We start from the raw sequence: 21,995 nt of genomic DNA on the forward strand, positions 1-21,995 counted from the left end.
TATATATATATATATATATATATATATATATATATATAAAACACAAAGGTAGAGATTTATTTAAAATTTCCAAGATGACCAGTTCAGCAAAATGAATATTTTGTCTATTTTTTTAAATACCGTGCTTCAAACTACTTGACAACATAGGAGGCAAAACAATATGAAAATTAGAAAATATTTTTTCTTTGTTTTCGATTTGTATGTCATAGATATTTGTGTATGTATAACATGCCTTATATATGAAATTAATTATAATTTTGAGCCTTTAGCAATGTAATACTTAAAACAAAAGTCTAAGATTTGAAGAGATAACTTGCTTCAGTATTTTGATGGGAGGCAAATGCTAACTTTAAAAACCAGATTTCAGAGAAGCACAAAAGAAATAGGTAAACTATTTTATTCATTATTCATGATTCTAATTTAACAGCAAAATATTATATAAAATTATTTTGCCTTTGCTTGTTTTCTTTGCTTACTCTGAACTTTCTGTATTTAAATCTATATCTTCAGAAACGCTCATGAACTGCGAATGGAGAAAGTACGGTTAGAGTTGGAGAACCAAGAGATGGAGAAGAAACTGCAGGAATTCCGATCCATAGGAAGCAGAGAAAAGGAAGAAAGAGAGTGGGTGAAACTCTTAGAGAATTTTAGAAGAATCAACCAAATTATATAAAGAACTATTTTATCTACTATTGTCATTCCAATAAAAGTGTTTAATGGGTGGATAATTTTTTACTTTTCCTGATGAACAAGCAATATCAAAAGTCTTCTATTTTTTGTTTTTGTGTTACTTAGACGAGGCATATTGCTTTTTAAAATTACCATTACTTTTGTTTCTTCTGAACATTATTTGGCGTTATTCTTTCTTATTTCCTTTTCTTTTTTTTTAAACTTTATGCTTCTTATTGATTTATGGTCTAGAATGTTTATGGCAGCAGTGCACACTTTACCTTTTGCTCTCAGATAGTTGCCATCAACAGCAAATAAACACCAGTTTATGTTTAGAGACATTTTTATTTATTCAAAGACTTCTGGGGGCAAGAATTCACATATATATACATACTGAAGATTTGAAAAATAAATGCTATTATATACATGTATATGTATGTGTATATATGTGTGTGTGTGTGTATATATATATGTGTGTGTGTGTGTGTGTGTGTGTGTGTGTAATTCTTTCTTCTTAGCTCTAGGATAACTCCCAGCCCATTTTCTAGCACCCCTTTTAATGCTGAAAATGTTCCTTACAAATGTCTTGTCTTTGTACAAATCTACGTATATACATGTGTATGAATGTTTATTTTGAATATGGAAATTTGTTGTGTATATTGCGTCTTTTCCTTTTTTTTTTTAACAAATGAGTTCATCTAAAAAATATGGGGATTAATTAATATTCTACTATTTTACATAATATAGTGCTCTTATATCAGACTGCATTGATCTACCTAATTTTCTTAGTGGCTCCGTAGTATTTTCTGTGTGGATATAATAGCATTTTTTTTTAGATCTTTATTATGTTTTTAGTATGTTATCATTATAAAGGCTGCCATGGACATGCCTCTACATGTATTTTTGCTTACATATGCAAAGCTGTTTGTAGCATAAATTCCTACATCTGTAATTTTAGGTCAATGTGTTACGCGCATTTTACATTGTGATAGACATTGAGAAATTGTCTTTTAAATAGGTGTCAAAAGTTTATAATCTTTTCCTATAATATATGAGAGTGCATGTTTCATGTCCCTTTGCTGATACTAAATGTCACCAAACTGTTTGTATATTAAATTAACTTTTTTTAGTCCTCAAAGTGATGGCCATCAAATACCTAGAAGTACTTTCTGAACCTTTAACAGTTCAAATCTGTTTGTTATATTTTAGTAGTCTCTATCTTTAGAGTCCAATTTTTTGAAAAACGTACATAACTTATATACATACCCCAACTGATGATCAGAGAATTGGTTTAATCAGAGCATCTCATGTTATATGTCATCCAGGATGACAAAGTTTATTATGTGTCTTGCTGCTTTTAATGACCCAGTAGCCAATTCTTTTACAAACTTCACTGATTTGGACTTAGTTTGGACTTCTAAATGGATCATGGTACTCATCTGAGAATCAGAGTTGCTGAAATCAGCCTTCAAGAGTGAGTTTTTCTAAGCTGTGGAAGACTTTCTAGATGATTCTTAACATTCTAAAGCTTGACTGAGTTTTTAGAGTAGTTACATTGTTTTCTGAGGTCACACAGATATTAAATGTCATAGCCAGAATGAGAACCTGCTACTCACCAGCCAGGAAGATAGAAGTCTAGTGCTCTAATCTTAATTATTTATTCTGTGTGATGTTGGGAAACTTTTTGTCTTTTTTTTTTTTTAATGATAATTGGACTGTCTGCCTTGATAATTACAGAAATATTTTGCTAGGCTCAAGTAAATATGTTTTAAAAACTGTATAGCTAAAGTTTACCTTCTTGGTTATGTGTCAATGTGGGAGATCATTTGAGGTTTTAATAAGGAATTCATCGCTTACTAGAGCTACTGAATATTTTGGGGTATTGGTTTGTTTGCTTTTCCTCTTTACATTTGTGGACACTTAGCTTTTAAAACTGCATAAAGACCTGTAAAATTTCCTATGACTCAATAAAGCTATCTTTAGTTATTGCGAATATGAAGAAAATAGAATTCTTCATTTGTGTTTGGACATTTCACTTTTATTCATTTCCCCACAAAATCCCCATATCACGAATATGATAAAGCTCTATTTTAAAATTACTGAGGATTTTCTGACATTATTGGTATTTCATTTTCATTTTTTTGCTTGTTTGTTACATGTTAACAACTGAATTTCCATTTCCCGAGACAGGAAAACTGTATTTCTTTTCATTAAAGGGAGAAATGTATTTAGTAATTATGTTTTGTCTTGTTTATATATATTAAAGGTCAAGTGGATATTACTGGAAATCTGGAAAAGTGGGCAAATTGGGTAATCAATCATACATGATGCCACAAAATAAAGAAAGTGTTATTAAGGTAAGAAGATACTATTTGATTCTCACTGAATTTTCTAAGCAAGAAGATATAATTTTTTTAGGTCTTGCATTTTCTTCTATACTCAGGAATTTACTCTTCTTATTTTAACAACTTTGCGTATTATTCATTTTTTGATACATTTTGTAGGCTAACATGCAACTTTTATTATTCAGTTATGTTTTTGTTTTTCAGCTACAAGTTGACTTCAGAATTTTAACTTGCAGTGAATTTTTCCATATTCCAAACTGAAGTTTTTCCATTCAGTGTGGATCTGGTTTAAAATATGTAAAATACAACTAGATACTTCTAAACTAAGGTGAAAGATTTAATATAGCAAATGAGAGACTTTATTCCTACTTTTATACCACATTTGTTTAATATTTTATTTTCTGCTTGAGTAATAATTTATTATTCATATACTGTTGCGTCTATGTGTGAAGACACCCAAGGAAAAAGATACTTTTCAGTTTCCAAGATATAGAATTGTTGTTCCTTTACTGTGCACTATAAAATATTATATTATATTGAAGATGAAAATCAGATAAGTGTCTTTACATAAAGAAAACAGTTTTGCTTCTAGATTCTTTAGTACAAGATTTGTAACTTTGTAAGTATTAACTTACATAGCTTTAGTTTTTTATGTACCAATCATTAAACTTTCATTGGATCAGTTGGAATCTACAAATGTCTTACTTGGTACGTCTAAAATTTTTGGCTTTTGGCTTTGAGAAAGCATTTTATTCTCTTGTGTCATTCCCTATCTTAAGGAAAAATGAATTATAAAAGTTCTTACCTGAAAATTAAAACAAACTTATTTCACTAGAAACAGGCTATTTGTAAGACTATTAAAAGAATCTAGAAGTAAGATGAAAGGAGGCTAAATTAAAAGGGTAGAAAAATTGATATAAAGGAAAATATGGGATCAAAAAAACTTACAAAGGAGAGGAGGGAGTCAAACATATAATTGATATACAGGCTGGATTGACTAAGAGATAGATAGCTTAAAGAAGGGACTTAGAAAAGTATAGGACATGGATTTAGAGTTTTGTTTGAATTTTCATGTGAAGTTTAAGAGAATAAATGTGCTCCCTAAAAAATGTGTAAAAAGTAGAGGGATGTAAAGAATAAAGCTTAAAGAAAGCCACTGTGTAGAATATATTGGCAAAGAGAACTTTAATATTCACTCAGTAAGTTCAGTAAGTTTTAATGCCAGTCAGCAGTTTAGCTTCTTTTCCTTTTTTATCTCATTAAGTGCTTATATCACTCCTAAGAAGCTGTTGTTGTTATTCCAGTTTCACAGATGAAATAACTTAATATCAAAACATTAAATAACTCACTCAAGGTCAAAAGTCAGGGCCAAGATTTGACATGCAAGCTCTCAGGCTTGTCTAAGATAATTTGCAGCTCTCTAGTGAAGAGAGATTGAGAAGAAAAAGAATGACAGAAGTAAAATCGAAGTAGTTTAATGTTATACGGACGAAAGTAAAGGAGAGCAATTTTAGAAAACATAAAGTCAATATTGTCCAATATATTGTGTAGCGAAAAACATTTTGAGTCTCTTTTTAGACCAGTGTTTCTCAGGGGGGCAATTTTGCTTCCCAGGAGACATTTGACAATGTCTGGAGACATTTTCAGTTGTTAACATTGAGAGGAATATTTTTGTTGTTGTTGTTTGTGTGTGTGTGTGTTTGCTAAAGATGTATAGTGAGTATGGCCCAGGGGTGCTGCTTAACATCCTGAAATGCACTTGACAACCCCTACAACACAGAGTTATTTGGCCCCAAATGTCAGTGGTGCTGAGTTCTAGAAATCTGTATTAGATTATACAGATTAACATTCACTTAACCTTTTTGAGCCTCTATTACATTTGTAAACATGCATAATAATACCTACTAAACACTTCAAAGAGCTTTTGAGCAACGTCAAAAACTCTTTGAAATATGTGAAACCACTTTGTAATGGTACCTAAAGAATTTTAGGCTCACATTAAACAATTTTAGGTACCTAAACAATTTTAATGGTACACATTAAAATGTCTATTTCTGGATAATGAAAATATTCAAAAGCTCTGAATTTGATAATTGTGTCAATATTAAATGGGAGAGTAGATTTCAATTGGTTGAAAAGAAAAGGGTGGGAAGCAGTGAGTAAAGACTATTGTTGGAGCCGGCACGAAAGCCGAGGGTTTAACAGAATCAAGGAAAGACTTTATTATATTCTTTTCTAGAATTGGGAAGATGATGTGAGCCAGTTTGTACAATGAAAGATGTACATCCTAGTAGAGGAAAGAGTAAAAATGTAGATGAAAGAGGTGTCGTTGCTGGGGGTGTGGTCTTTGAAGAGGTGGTTCATTAAAGAGGCTTTCACTAAGGAAAGGAGGACACATTTTGTGTGTGTGTGTGTGTGTGTGACAAGAAAGGTGGAAGAAAAAATAGGTGGCAATTAAAATAAATTTCAGAGATTATTTTTGACTAGTGGTAAGGTAGGACACTGAAGTATTTTAATGGGAAGATCTCAACTTTCTTAGTACTGTTGAAGACAGTATCATTTGCTCAGGTGAATGAAAGGAAACAGGACAAATTTGAGTTCTTGGGAATGAAGAGGTTTGTAGTAGCCACTGTGGGAACTGTGGTTGTGGTTTAGCAGCGAATGAGTAAATGAATTGCCAAAGAGCCACAGAGCCTACTGAGATTGTTCAGCATAGATTTGGAGGAGACTCCACAATACTATTTTTATCACAATGGTACATAGATATGGGAGGTATCAGAGGGGAGAGATAAGGTGATTGAAGTTGGCACTGAAAAACCTTTTTGAGTCTGAGATTTTGAAGGTGTGGCTATTCAGAATACTGCTTACATACCAGATTTGGTCATAATGGTGAGATGGCTGAAGAGGCATTTAGGTGTTCACAGTAGCCAGTATGTGGAGGGTCTTCAAACCAGGATGTCAGGTGAACATGTACACTGAAGTCTCTAAGATTGTCAATCAGAAATGTGATGGAGAGAAATACGGAGCAGGTTGCTGAAGCTCAGGTGGAAGAGATCCTAGATATTGACACAGGCAGCAAGTGGATGGTGGGGACCTATAGTAGAGGCAACTTTGCTGAATGATAGCAGAACAATATTCTGGAAGCAGCACTGAAGAACAAATTGAAAAATTTTATCTCTCCTGGTGTGTAAAAGGGAGTTTCTGGAGCTAGGTCCTGAGGGAAGGGCTTTGGTGAAGATTGTGTCTAAGTAAAGGTGAGTTTCAGTTGATGTAAATTTTGAATGAAACATTTTTGGGAAAGGTTTAAAGCATAAGATACATAAATGGCTATTTAATAGACGCTCCCTAGAATGGCAGGGGAACTTGGAAGGAATTACAAGTAGTACAGAATTGCAAAGTTTCAGTAGCTAATTGGGTTGACAGTGAGAATGTCTGAAAGGCTACTTGTGGGAGAAGTTTGGGCTCAGTGTGGCAGATGAAGGCATTGGTGGGAGCTTGGAGGTATTTGTGAATGCCAGGGAGTCTGATGATGACAGCATAGTCTGTCCCCAGTGACTTAGATAATATACCTGTGTGGTAAATCCACTAAGCTTTCCTGGCCCCTGATAGCCCCTTCAGTACCTACTGCTGGAGGAGTCAGCAGGTTAATAAGGCATAGGCTTTAGTATAGTAAGTTCCTGACATTTGTATATATAAACATATACAGATATCCATCTTTCTATATACATGTATATATACATATGCATGTATGTATATATGTATATGTACATTTGTATATGTGTATGTATGTGTTTGTGCAAGCATGTATATCTTTGGTTCAAACCTGTTCTACCTCCAACTCTTTCCCAAACAGATAAAAATCAAACCTATGAAGAAATTATATTTGTCTAAAAATAGCAACTAGCAGTTTGTTCACTGAAATATTTTTATGCAATTTGAATTACTCGAAATAAACATGGCTGTATTCATAGAGCAGAACAATATTATTCATAATAAAAACAAATTATCTAATTTTCCTAATAATGGTTTTCTTTTTGCTTGGGCACATCTATCCATTCATCCAGGATAGCCTATAACCACACTGGCCATGTTTCAATTCAGATGTATCATTAAGGTAATCATACTGGACAATTTGGTTGTGAAAGATGAGATTAGATTATCTGTAACTTGCATAACATTAGCAGTTTAAAAATAAACGTGTGGTTCATAGAAACATCGATGATTTCAATCATATTTTCTTTTCTACTATGTTTGGCATATGGCATCTGAGCAGTTACTTTGAAGAATGTGAAAAATAACTGCCCCTTTGAAGCAAAACCACTGGATTCACTGAGAATAATTAGGCCTCCGTTTGCAGATGACTGCAGTTGGTACAGCCATAGATATACAGGCAGCCATTGTTCTCATATTCTCATGTACAAATTGAGCAATTGAGCATGCAAATTGCAAATTGAAAACTAGGTCTGAATTGACAGTGTCTATATAAATGCACACCATCCTTCATTCTCGTTTGTGTACTTTAAATGTTGGTTTTAATAAGATCAAGGCAAGCATGTTCAACTGGCAACTCTATTTTATTTCCTAAAATGATAAAAATCCTCAAATATTAAGTGTCGTTTAATTTGAAATATCTAGCAGTGAATCTTATTTATTCATTATTTGGGCTAATATTTAGGACTGTCAGGGATTATAAATAATATATTTGAAAGATAAGACTGTGATGTTTAAACATGTAGTTCTCTAAATTGGGCAAATAAGATAATAATATGGGTTTCTATAGCAATGTAAGCAGAATAACTTAGTCACAATTCAGTTTATTGTCAGTCTACGCAAATATTAAGATTGTGTGTCTCAGAAAAAGCAGAAACAGAAAAGATTTATTAAACCTTTACCATATTTGAATACTAGCAATTTCCTAAAGTCATTTCATGATGACATATAATGGTTTTTGTTTAAAAGCCAATTTCTGTTTTCAGAAACTGGTTTACATATTATTTTCGAAATTTATTTTCTTTTTTATGAATTTCTATTAGATTAAACAGTACATTTATGCTTTAATGATAATCTCCTAATAATTTTATATTATTCTTTAAAAATAAATTTTTGTTCAAAGTGCACCAAAGGCTACAGCTTTCTAATATTTTTGTTAGTAACTTAAACTTTCTTTGAATAAGATAATGTATACCTGACAAATAGTATCTATTTTATTAATACAGTTTTCTGCTGGAAAAGTGAAATTAAAATTACTGAAGGAACAGATTCAAGGTAAATAGTTTATCACCATGTTATTAAATGCTAAAGACATAATTCCCTTTCTTTTCCATTGTAGTTACATGTAAAGTTAAAATTTTAGAATTGTTCATACAGTATAAAGATTCTAAACCCCCAAATCATGACACATTGATTTTCAACATAAATTTTATTTGGGTATTTTGGAGGGCTTTTGTGTCAAAAAATGTAAACTTGGTACATGATTATAATAATAGCAGTTTGCAAAAGTAAGACTTTACAGCACTGTTCTTTAAATTTTATTGATGCAATGTTTTAATAAGAAAGATAATTTAGCAGTGTAAAATTATCAATTCAAATTTCACTCTAGAAAATTTTTAAAAATAAAAAATTTGCTTTATATTTAAATAAATAAATAATAGCAGAACCAAAAACATAATTTGAATTTATAATAATTCCTAAAGAAATAAGACGTTTTTCTGAAGGATAATAAACACATTTAATGTTTCATGATTAATATAATTTGATAGAAAAAATTTAGAAATATATATATTTACATACATATATGCATTATGAATATAAAAAATTATAAATGTTTAGAATTTGTTCTATGTGGGCTTCAGTTTGATCCAGAGATGGGAAATGTGGATAGTTTCATTAATTTATTGATTGGAAAACTAAACATTATATTTTTAAATGACTGGACTAACATGTTTTTTCTTGCAGAGCCAGTGAAACCAAGAGTTAATTATAAAATGGCAAATTCTTCTGAATGTGAAAAACCCAAGATAAAAGGGAAAGTTTGTGGGCAGTGTGAGAACAAAGCTGCTTTACTAGTATGTACATTATATAGTGTATATATACACATACTGTATAGTAGGTACAATTAGGCAGTTAGAATATATCTTTCATACGGCCTCATACACCTCTCCCAACTTAACTTGCTTGGTAGCCACATACTTCTTCTTCATTACTGTTACTGTGGGTTGAGTGGTCATGCTGCTGCGAACAGCTAACACCTGTACTTATTCTCTGGATCTCATCCTCTCATTCTTGTTTAATGACATCACCTTAGACCTTGTCCCCTGTCCTTTGAATCATACTTATTAGCACACAAACATCCTGCAGTGTCTTCCATCCAAAACTAAAACCAAACCAAAACTACAACAAAAATTCTTTTTGACTTCCAAGTCTGCACCCATTATTGTAAAACTCTTCTCAAGAATTGCCTATACTTGCTGTCATCATATTCTATCTCCCCATTGCCTATTTTTTAAAAACTGAGGAATAATTTACTATGAAATGGATAGATTTAAATGTACAATCAGTTATCTTTTGATTAATGTGTCCACCTCTATCAAGATCTAAAACATTACCTGTACCTCAGAAAATTCCCATGTGCATTTTCCCAGTCAATCCCCAACACCAAGGCAACTACTGTCCTGATTTTTAACACTGTAGATTTAGTGAGATCGGTTCTTGAACTTTATGTAAATGGAATGATATAGTATATACTTTTGACTTCTTTTGCTCTACATGGTGATTCGGCCATATTAAATTTATCACTAATGTGTTAGTTTGTATTACAAAATAGTATTCCATTTTACACAAATTGTTTATCCATTCATATGCTGAATGACATTTGGGTTGTTTCAGTATTTTTGCTATCATGTTTAAGGCTGCTATGGACTTTGTGTATGTCTTTTTTTCTTTTCTCACAAATGACATACATTCCTCTCTTACAAGCTGTGAAGTGAAATAAAAAAGTTACAGAAAATTATGACTACTCTTTCACTTCTCATTGGTACTAATTTCATGAACATTTAAAAAATTATGGTGAAGTACACATAACATAAAATGTATCAACTTAGCCATTTTAAGTGTACACTTTAGTAGCATTCAGTAGGTTAACATTGTTATGCTACCATCACCAGCATTCATTCACAGAACTGTTTTCATCTTGCAAAACTGAAACACTATTCCCATTAAACAATCATTTCCCTACTCCTGCTTCCCCCCAACCCCTAGCAAATAGTATTTTACTTTCTGTCGCTGAGAATTTGGCTACTCTACCTCATATAAGTAAGATTATACACGATTCGCCTTTTAGTTAGTGGCTTATTTCACTTAGCATAATATCCTCAAGGCTTGTCCATATTTGGAACGACAGGATTTCTTTATTCTTAAGGCTGGATAATATTCTTCTGTATATATGTGCCACATTTTGTTTTATCTTTCATCCATTGGTGGACACTTGAGCTGCTTCCCCCTTTTGGCTATTGTGAGTAATGCTGCTATGGACCTCTTTAAGACCCTGTTTTCAATTCTTTTTGGTATATACCCAGAATTGGGTATATACCATTCCCATTCTCTCTTGAATTCTCTCCATTCAGTCTTGGGTGTCCACTACTATCCAGGAACTGTTTTTGTCATGGTCAACCAGTTACTTCCACATTTTCATATACAGTGGTCAATTCTCAGTTCTTAATGTATTAGGAGTATTTTATAGTACAATATCCCTCTCCTCATCTATGACTTTCTTCAGCTGGCTGCTTCTGGAACTCCATGATCTCTTGATTTCATTTGACATTTATATCTGTTTCTTCTCCGTCTTCTTTGCCGGTTTTCTGTATTGACCTCTTAATGTTGGAATGCCACCAGGCTCAGTCCTTTGGCCTCTAATCTTGGCCATCTATACTTACTCTTCAGTAATATCAATCACTGTCTTGGCTTTAAAGACCATATCCATATTGATGGTTCCCTAATATACACATCACCTTTTACCTCTCCCCTGATTTTTTGGTTCAATCTACCTACTTAACACCTTTATTGGATGTCTAATAGGCATTACTATTTAGCATGTTCAAAATTGAGCCCTTAATTTTTTCCAATAAACAGTGTTCTCTCACAGTTTCCTCATATCAATAAATGTCCACTCAAATATTGCCTACATTGATAGCCTTTTATAAAATGGTAAAAGCTGAGTTGCACTCTCCAGTTTTGTGAAGCCTACTTCATTCGTCTATGTAATACTGATCATCATTTACTATATAATATTTATTTTCTACTTATCTACAATATAAACTTCATGAGGGTAGGAATTTAGCTTTTTTCACTGCTGTGTGCCTACCACCTAGAATTATGCCTGCAGTGTGGTAGGCAGTCAACAAATATTTAAGTAATGAATTATTTCTTTGAAACTATTTCATAATATAGACATTCTCTTAATTTAGACATATTTTCCTTTCAGTTAGCATTGAAGATGCTGCAGTGTCATTTGCAATTTTAAATATAACACATAGGTAAAAAGCAGTTTCTTCGTCAAAGAATTTAATGATTATGTAAACTAATATTTGTATATTATGTTATAGTTTTAGAGAACTTATGCATAATCATTTCTGACTTAAATCTATATTATTAGGTTTATTTAATGGCAATTTTAACTGAACTCCAATTTAGAATGCTGGACATCTAATAAAGAGCTAATAGCAATATTAAATGTAAAACCCTAGGTTTTGGTAGTAGAATACTTATTACATCATATTGTTTCCTTATTTGATATGATGTTGGACAATAATTTAAGGAATCTCAAAAAATTATTACTGTTCAGAAATTTGTAAAAATTATTTAAAAATGTGAATATTTCATAAGTTAAAAGTACGAAAGATAAAGGGGGCTTACAGGTTGAATTAAATTGTTGGGGTCTGCTGCTCAGGATCTGAAAAGGAATAATATAGGAGGTATGAGTCAATATTGTTTGTGATTCCTACTCTGTGTTAAACACTTGAGCCATGGAACGTGAACAGTATGACACAAGCAGATAGAGCTTGACCTGAAATTAAAGGATATGTTTTTCAAGAAAGAAGGAAAACTAAGGAGGATATTGTAGACAGGATAAGCAGCATGTGCGTGGCTAGAAAGCACATGAGAATGCATTGTGTGCAGTGATTAAATTGATGTACCTGAAAAGCATTGTGTAGACAAGCCAGAATTTAGGCCCTAAACATTCTTTAAAAAGATTTTAAGAAAGAATGTTCTTTTATTTGAAATACAAATAATATCCCATGTTAGTTGTCAAAACATAATAAGCTATTTAAAAATTCAAGTTAGGCAGATTTAATGAAGTAGACCATGATATTGTTAAACTCTGATGTTATCTTGTGTTCTTAGCATCTGTCATTGCATATGGTTATGCTGACTGGATAATTAGAGTGAATATATATGTATATATATATATATATATATATATATATATATCACATATATGTACATATGTGGATATATATATATATATATATATAAAGGATATATATATTTCCTTGGCCTTCACCAGGGAAAATTGTGTATGGAAGATGGGAGTTAAGAGCTTGTTTTTTGGGAGTTTGAAACTCAAGTTTACCTGTTATTAGTTATGTGACCTTCAGCAAATGAGTTAATCCCTGTTTATTTCTGTTTCCTCATTTGTGAAATAGGTTACTGAGGGATAACAGTAATCTGTACCTCAAGAAGTTATCACACATAATGAGTTAATACATGTAAAATATTTAGCATTGTGTCCAGCACACAGACTGAAGACAATAAACTGTGCTTTTGTTCTTGGCACATTGTTTTATGACCTGATCCATTTACATGTATTGATGGCCAAGATGATGCCCAAAAATTCCACATTTCCTATATATTAATTTGACAAATGTGAATAATTTAATTAAAATCAAATGAATTCTGAAGCTTAGCACAACTTCTCTGGCATTCATCAAATTAACAAGATATTTGTTAAAACTGCACTTGGGAATTCCATCATTGAAGTAGCATGTGTGGTGGAATGGAGTCCTTATTTACATTTTTACCATGTTTCTGCCACTTGTACAAACTGCCTAAAAAGATTTTTCCATTGGAGGTCATTTTAACCCAATTTTAATCCAAATATTATCTTTGCATAACAAAACATATAAGCTTATACTGCAAGTCCAGCATTGATCTTCCAGTCTACAAATATTCGTTTGGCTACTTTTAGTAAAAGTATGCTGTTAACAGATACTTGGCTTAGAATTATATGTTGAAACTTATTTTCAGTTTTCTGCATTATAGTGTAAAAACAGTACCAAATGTTTATGAGAAAGTCACTTAAAATTAGCAAGTTATATTAAATAAAAATTATGCAGAGCATGTTTTAAAATCCATATTAATATAATGATATAACCATGTATATTTGTAAAATTATAGTTTTAAAGTTTATATTACACTTAAATTATGGATTTAGGATAATGTTTTTATCATTTCTCTAGAAGAATGAAGCTCATAAAACAAGAATGAAAAGAGAGGGCTAGTTTTTATGCTTGGGATAGTGTTTGTTTTCCTTCAGATTAAGTAAAAAGTCCATCCTGTTATAGGTAATCACATGTGAAAAATATATAGTTGGATTTTGATACATACCAGATCATGTACTCATTTTAAATACTGAATTTTATTTTATTGTGGATTTTATCAAGGTTTTTTAATACAAGTGGTCCCTGACTTACCATTTTCAACTTACAGTTTTTTTACTTTATGATGTGTAAAAGCAATATGTATTCAGTAGAAACCATACTTCAAAGTTTGAATTTTGATATTTTCTCAGGCTATTGATATGTGGTAATATACGATGCTAGGAAGCTCATAGTCAGCCATGTGGCCATGTGATCAAGAAGGTTAAAGAAACACAAGATATTCAACAATTTATTATAAAATACATTTTGTGTTAGATGATTTTGCCCAAATACAGGCTAATGTAAGTGTTTTGAGCACATTTAAGGTAGGCTTGGCTAAGCTATGATGCTCAGTAGGTTAGTTGTACTAAATGCCTTTTCAACTTACAATGTTTTCAATTTATGATGGGTTTATTGGGCGGTAACCACATTGTAAGTTGAGGAGTATCTGTAACTGATTACTATTGTAGTTGATTGTACATGATTAATTTAATGATTAGTAATGTGTGTTGTGGTTAAGAGCTTAAGTTTTGAGCCACATGGTAGGATTGAATTCCTGTCCCCACTACTATTAGCTTGTATGTCTCTGGACAAATTCTTCATCATTATATTCCTTTGTTATCTCTTCTTCATTATGGTGATACAATGATGATTCTAAACTTATAGGGTTCTTGGGAGGATTCAGTGAGAATCTCTGCGCCTTTAGTGTCCATCATCTGAATAGGAACATTGTAACCACTATGTAATTTTTCTGTCCTTACCCCCTTCCCACCCTTCCATTGTATGGCCTCTCCAATGTCTATTTTTCTACAACGTCTGTTTAGCTGGGTGTTTACCTAACTCCCATTGTTTAGCTCTCCCAGTTACAAGTAAGAACATGCAGTATTTGACTTCCTGTTTATGAGTTATTTCACTTAGGATAATGGCCTCCATCCAATTCCATTCATATCGCTGTAAAAGACATGATATCATTCCTTTTCACAGTGGAGTAGTATTCCGTGGTATATATTTTATATTTTCTTTAGCCAGTCAATTGATGAGTCTTTCACAGAAGTTTTTAGGGTTTTCTAAGTATAAGATAAATCGTTAGCAAACAGAAATAATTTGACTTCCTCTTTTCCAATTTGAATGCCTTTTATTTCTTTCTTTTGCCTGATTGTTCTGGCTAGGAATTCCAGTACTACGTTGAATAGAAGTAGTAAAAGCAGGCATCCTTGTCTTTTTCTAGTTGTTAGGGGGAATGTTTTAGACATTTCCCAGTTTAGTAAGATGTTGCCTGGGGTTTGTTGTCTGTGACTTTTATTATTTTGTGGAGTGTTTCTTCTGTGCCTACTTTGTTGAGAGTTTTTATCATGGAGTGATACTGAATGTTATCAGATGCTTTTTCTGCATCTAATGAGATATCATATTATTTTGTTTTCAATTCTGTTTATGTGGTAGATCACATTTATTGGTTTGCATATGTTGAAACATCCTCCATCCCCTGGATAAAATCCACTTGATTATAGAGTAGATCTCTTTGATGTATCGTTGGATTCAATTCGTTAGTATTTTTTTTTTTTTGAGAGTTTTTGTATCTATGTTTATTAGTGGTATTGGCTTCTAGTTGTGTTGTGTCCTTGCCTGGCTTTGGTATCAGAGTTACACAGGCTTCTTAGAATACTAGGGAGTATTTCCTCCTTGATTTTTCCGAAATAGTTTCAGTAGTATTGGTATCAATTTTTCTTTGTATGACTGGTAGAATTTGCTGTGAATCTGGTTGAACTTGGGCTTCTTTTCATTGTTGTTGTTCTTGGGAGAATTTTTATTACTGATACAACTTTACTACTCATATTGGTCTGTTAGGATTTCAATCTTGAGAAGCTGTGCATTTTCAGGAATTTTTCCATTTTCTATATGTTTTCTAGGTTGTATGTGGAGATGCTCATAGTGGTCTCTGATGATCTTTTGTATTTCTGTGGTATCACTTGTAATGTCACCTTTATCATGTCTGATTGTGCATATTTGAATCCTCTCTCATTTTTCTTAATATAGCTAGTGGTCAATCAATTTCATTTATTTTTTTTGAAAGCCCAGTTTTTCATTTTGTTGACTTTTTAAACATTTTTTTCTGTCTCAATTTCATTTATTTATTGTCTGATCTTTGTTATTTCTCTTTTTCTGCTAGGTTTGGGTTTGGTTTGTTCTTTTTTTCTAGTTCCTTGGAATGTAGTGTTAGGTTGTTAACTTGAGATCTTTCTATCTTTTTGATGTAGGCATTTGATGCTGTATAGCTCCTCCTAGCTGGCTGTGATAAGGAGGGGTGGACTAATTCCAGGTCACCAGCTGAACACTTGTGGGTCAGGGATGGTTGTGTGTGGGCCAGTCACCAGGAAGGGCAGAATGTCCTCTAATGGAAAGGCCAGCAGAGATTTTGGGGAAAGACTAACAGGCATGGGGTGCATAATCTGAATGCGCCTGGGTCATGCAGCAGTAGTGGCAGAGCATGGGAACACCCAGACTCCCCTCTCGCTCCCTGGCCCAGCAGGCAGGAAGAGCGGCAGAATGGCCTCTGGGCAGGACTCAGACACTTGGGGGATGGGCTCCAAGAATGGCACCTTGGTGCAGCTGCTCAGCACTCAGAAGACTATGGGACTTCACATAACTTCTAGCAATTCCTCTGTGTGATATCCAGCACCTGCCTAGGCTAGTCTGGTGTCTTATGAGGCTCCCAGATCTCTCCATAGTTAGGATTACAGAGGTCCATGGTAGGAATGTGGAGCATGGGAAGTCCTTCCCTGGGTCCAGATCCCAGTGACCCCATGCAGGAAGCCCTATTTCTCATTTTTTCACCCTTGGTGTCTCCCATCATCTATTTGCAGAATTCCAGTGTTCTCTCTCAGGCAATCTATTTGAAATGTGAATATCTACTTGACACTTTGGCTCCTGTGTATAGAAAGGCAAACTCCAGCTGCATTTAATCAACTATCTTGAACCTGACATCCAATTTCCATTTCCTTTTCTTTTTACATTCAGTTTTGCTTGGCACCATCATAGGTACAAGTATTTTACATTATTTAACTTGCCCATCAATTTTAAAATTACATTTCAACGTCATAATTTGGAAGTTAAATATAAACTTGCCCATAATCATTTTATCAGTTATTAACATCGCAGACATGGTAATGTAGTTCCAGCCAGTATTTTTCGCATATATATATATATATATATATATATATATATATTACTTTGGAGATGCTTGTAAGAAAAATTTTTAAACCACATTTTGAGAACCACCAGTAAAGGAGTACCTTTGAGGAAAGTGTACAGGGATTTTGGAAGACAAATAGTATGCATATCATTTGAAACTAATAATGTCATGTAAATTCATACAGAAAGATAAAATAAGTCATAAAAATGAAGGAGTATTCACCCTGAGATAATGCTGTTTAGTTTTTACCAGGTCAAGAAGTTTGACCTGAGGCTATTTGTTGTTTTATGATTTATTAAAAAACCATGCATATGTCCATGGATCTAAAATAAACACCTAAAACCTATGTTAAAACTACTACATTAATTTTGATATGAGAATAATTAGTATTAACAAATTAGTTTTCCTCAGAGAGTTAAGACTTAACTGGGACAACTAGTTGTCCTACCTTTTGGGGGACAGGCTGCTCAATTCTAATGATATAGGTATATAATTAGAGAAATAAATATTAAAAACATGATATCTTTATGCAACACTTCCTAAAAATCATACCTTTTTATAAGATTATATAATATTTTTAAAAATATCTTTTTAGGTATGCCTTGAATGTGGAGAAGATTATTGTTCAGGATGCTTTGCTAAAATTCACCAGAAAGGGGCACTAAAGCTCCACAGAACAACTCTTTTGCAGGTATGACTTTCTAAAATGATTTACTTGTAGTTTGTTTCTAAATTGTTTACACATAAAGACCTTTAAAATGTGTTTAATTATCTAGAACTCAGGATGATTTACATTAATTTCTAAAATTATGTTATATACAGACAATCCTGATATATATCTTAAAATTATTTTATTGAACACTAATCTAGATTATATTTTACTTTTTAAACTGTTTCAATATAGTTGCAGAAGCAGCTTAATTAGAGTCCTCAGATTATGCATTCTGACTGTGAACTTGACACATAAAAATTAGACAATGTTTTTATCTGTTGTGGTTTCAAATTAACACATAGATTATTTTAAATATTATTTCTATAGTTTTTAGATAAAAATCTCTTATGTTTTCTTTTTAAGTTTATTTAAAAATTAGTTTTTTATTCATCTTTTCCTTTATGATTTAGGTAAACCTATCTCTTAGGTTTCTACTTTTCCTTCTGTGCATATGATAAGAACGTTTTATTTATCTTTATTCATTGATTTTGGAAATGCCTAAACTCAAAGCCTGTCAAGTGGCTTTAAGATTCTAATACTTAAACTAAAAATGGGGTTAGATATAGACATGGCATTACACTAGTTACAGTTAATGATGCATTGATTTGTCATAGATTTTCTTCATTTTACAGTAATTTATTCAACAAATGTTTATTGAGTATCTTCTAGAAGGCAAGGAGTATGCTATGCAGTGAGTGACCTTATACAGATGAATAATGGTAGGATTCTACTCCTAAGAACCTGGAGAGAAAAGTGAGAATACTGTGTAATGAGTTAAGAGTTTTAATATTCGACCTGTCATGGTACCTCATCCCTGTAATCCTAGCACTTAGGGAGGCCGAGGAGGGCAAATCACGAGGTCAGGAGCTCAAGACCAGCCTGGTCAACATATGAAACTCCAGCTCTACTAAGAAATACAAAAATTACCTGGGTGTGGTGGTGGATGCCTGTAGTCCTAGCTACTGGGGAGGCTGAGACAGGAAGAATTGCTTAAACCTGGGAGGTGGAGGTTGCAGTGAGCAGAGATTGCACTACTGTACTCCAGCTTGGGCGACAGAGTGAGAGTTTGTCTCTCAAAAAAAAAAAAAAAAAAAAAAAAAAGAAAAAGAAAAAAAGAAAAGAAAAGAAAAAGAGTTTTAATGTTATCAGTAGGCAAAGGAATGGAAGGAATGGAGATAGATCTGTATTTAGAATGATTACTGGTAGATTTCAATCTTTATATATTTGTTACCACAACATAAAGGTATCAGTAGCTATCAAGGGTACTGATGACCCAAATGATGATATCCGCAAAAGTTTGGTGAATATTAGTTAGGTATATTTTACCTTTTGTGGATATCAGAGTCACTTTGACTTTGGTGACTTTTGAGTGACCACTCAATGTTTAGAGCCTCTGGACAGAAAGGATGAAGCAGGGAAAAAAAACTGAAACAAATCTAACTTGCTACTTCCCTCTCTCATGGTATTACAATCAGATAGTTATAAGAAATGAAAATTAATTTATATAGAAGTGAGTCTAATTGTTAATATATCAATAATTCAGAATTTAACTAAAGACCTTCTACTTTGAAGATAAATACTGTAATACAATTACCGTAGACAAGTTCATATTTGAAATTTTTCATTCACTGATTTCTTCAGCACATTTTCTAAGTTATCATTCAGTGAATTTAAGCATTGTGCTAGCTGATATAGAAGATAAAAAGAAGAATGAGACATGGCTCCTTTTCTTCAGTATCTGAGCTTTCAAGGTTTATCCAAGATTGATTTTCTTCTTCTCTCTCTCTCTCCTTTCCTTTCTTCTCCTCTCCCTCTCCCCACATAATTTCAAAAGCCAAACTTTGCAGTGATATGGCTTATGATGATGTAGACGCAGATATGACATTGGTCAAATCATACTTACTAAAAGTAGCATGACATAGAATATGCTTTCTAAACATTGAGAATTATTTTGTTTTATGTTAATATTATTAAAGTGTATATATCCTGTATGTTTACAGAATAAAGTAATTATTGTAGATTGGAAAATTATAAAATTCCAAATGTAGGTTTGCTTAAATTAATGAGAAACTATCTACCAAATATACACTTCATTTTTTTCATATACATATACATTTTTTATATACATATACATATGCATATATGTGTGTGTGTGTGTGTGTGTGTGTGTGTATCATCATAAACACCATACCAGCTACTTGAGGCCTCTTTCTTATTAAGTGACATAATAAAGGTGGTCATTGTAATGGGCATATATCATTCACACATAGACTGTTCACTGTGCTCTATTTATGGGAGGGAGTGTGGTTATTGTTTCTTTTGAACAGAACATGTTTGGCAATCTACAGACTCCCTCTACTCCCTTCCCATTTTTATTGAGCTATAATTGACAAGTAAAAAATGTATACAATTAAGGTACATAATTTCATGTTTAGGCATATATATACACATTATGAAATAATTTCCAAAATCAAGATAATGAATATTTCTATCACTTCATATTACATCACCATTTTCCTTCCTTCCTCCCTTCCTCCCTCCCTCCTTCCATCCCTCCATCTCTCTCTCCCTCCTTTCTTTCTTTCCTTTCTCTCTTTCTTTCCCTTCTCTTCCTTCCTTCCTTCCTTTCTTCCTTCTTTTCTTCCTTCCTTCCTTCCTTTCTTTTCTTTCTTTCTTTCTTTCTTTCTTTCTTTTCTTTTCTTTTCTTTCTTTCTTTCCTTCTTTCCTTCTTTCTTTCTTTTCTTTTTTTCTTTCTCTCTCTCTCTCTCTCCCCCCTTCTCTCATTCCTTCCTTCCTTCCTTCCTTCCTTCCTTCCTTCCTTCCTTCCTTTCTTTCTCTTCTTTCTTTCTCTTTCTCTTTCTTCTCTCTCTCTCTCTTTCTCTCTCTCTCTCTCTCCCTCTCTCTCTCCCCGTCTCTCCTCCCTCCCTCCCTCCCTCCCTTCCTCCCTTTCTTCCTTCCTTCTTTTTAACTTTCTCTCTTTCTTCTTTCCTGGTAAGAACAGTTATGATACTGCCAGCATCACGTTTTCTGGTTTTGATTCCTAAGGAGGGAAGGTTGGTAAGCTACAAATAGCAATATAATATTTAAGTCTCTAATGAATCTTAAATTATAGAATATATATTTATTTCTAAAAGTTAGCAAACATGGATTCCATAATATGTATACAAATCGAAGAGCTTAGCAAGGGATGATTAATCCTTGAAAGGTTTCTTCAAATATGGAGTTCTTTTATGTACATAAATTTAAAGTGAAATACAATAAAGAACCATGTCTCTTTCATGTTCATGTTACTCCTCTGTGTTGCTCCATTGTCTGTCGATACCAAAGTTATTACTTCATGCTGTTGCTTGGGAGAGTTCTGGGAAGTGTGTCGTCTACTAGAGAAGTGGGATTGTGAGGTTGGCACTTAGCAAAGAGCATACACAGACCTCCTATGCTAGGAGCTAAACCTACATTGCTGTTATTGTCTTTTTTGTATAACATTATTTCACTTAACGGTATTGCTAAGGAACAAAATACATTGAAGGAGACAGCTTTTTCCCCCCCCCAGGTAATTCTTAAAGTAAATTTGTCCATTTATTCATAAAACAAAAATTTTAAATTACAAGTTTTTTGTTTTTTTTAAATTTAGATTCTGCTTGTAAGTGAGCTCATGTAGTATTTTTCTTTCTGTGTCTGGCTTATTTCACTTACTGTAATATCCTCCAGGTTTATCCATGTTGTCAAACATAACAATATTTTCTCTTTAAAGGCTGAATAATATTCCATTGTTTAATATAGGTGCTTTAAGTATTTAATATAGGTGCTTTTAGTACTAAAAAAAGCAACTGTGTGAGGTGATGGATACGTTACTATACTCGATCGTTATCATTTTACATGCATATGTATGTCATGTGCATGTACATGCATATCAGAACATCATGTTTTACCTTTTTGTATACTTTAAATATATACAATAATAAATAAACTAGGTAGATTGTTTTTGAAAGAAATGATTTCAAATTGTACTATATACTCCCTCCCGTAAATAAAGCACAGTGAACAGTTTCACTGTGTGAGTGACACATGCCCATTACAATGACCATCTTTATTATAATGCTTAATAAGAAAGAGGACTCAAGTAGCTGATAGGTGTTTATGATAATATATTCCCCCTCAGGGATTCACTGTTCTGATTAGTACTTCATTTTTCTCCTTATTCTGGTCTTGTCCATTCTTTGTTGTCACTTACTGACTTTAATCAATTGCCCTGTAGTTATCTGCCATTTTCTTTCTGTCTCTATTCTCTGTTTAACCTTCTACTTCTTTTTTCAGTCCCTTTGCTCTTTTCTCTTTTTGCTTTTATCATTTTCCTATTGATCAAGTTTTTTTTTTTTTTTTTTTTT

At 32.8% G+C, this 21,995-nt stretch overlaps 1 protein-coding gene across 11 annotated transcripts in view; it reads left to right on the forward strand.

Annotated features, from left to right (window-relative positions):
• Positions 1-21,995, forward strand: part of ZBBX (zinc finger B-box domain containing) — a 111,837-nt gene that overhangs the window by 12,240 nt on the left and 77,602 nt on the right. For 7 of the 11 annotated variants that reach the window (XM_032261375.1, XM_032261367.1, XM_032261434.1 and 4 more), the window contains 5 exons: positions 511-624; positions 2,936-3,026; positions 8,231-8,279; positions 8,970-9,079; positions 17,494-17,589. In XM_032261375.1, coding sequence (XP_032117266.1) covers positions 511-624; positions 2,936-3,026; positions 8,231-8,279; positions 8,970-9,079; positions 17,494-17,589 — 460 coding nt within the window. Of the gene's footprint in view, positions 1-269; positions 387-510; positions 625-2,935; positions 3,027-8,230; positions 8,280-8,969; positions 9,080-17,493; positions 17,590-21,995 lie in introns of those variants that run through there. The other 4 variants (XM_032261384.1, XM_032261394.1, XM_032261417.1 and 1 more) reach the window with 4 other exon arrangements.

This window comes from Sapajus apella, unplaced genomic scaffold (genome assembly GCF_009761245.1).
Source record: "Sapajus apella isolate SASKATOON/1434 unplaced genomic scaffold, GSC_monkey_1.0 scaffold4, whole genome shotgun sequence".
Classification (NCBI taxonomy): domain Eukaryota; kingdom Metazoa; phylum Chordata; class Mammalia; order Primates; family Cebidae; genus Sapajus; species Sapajus apella.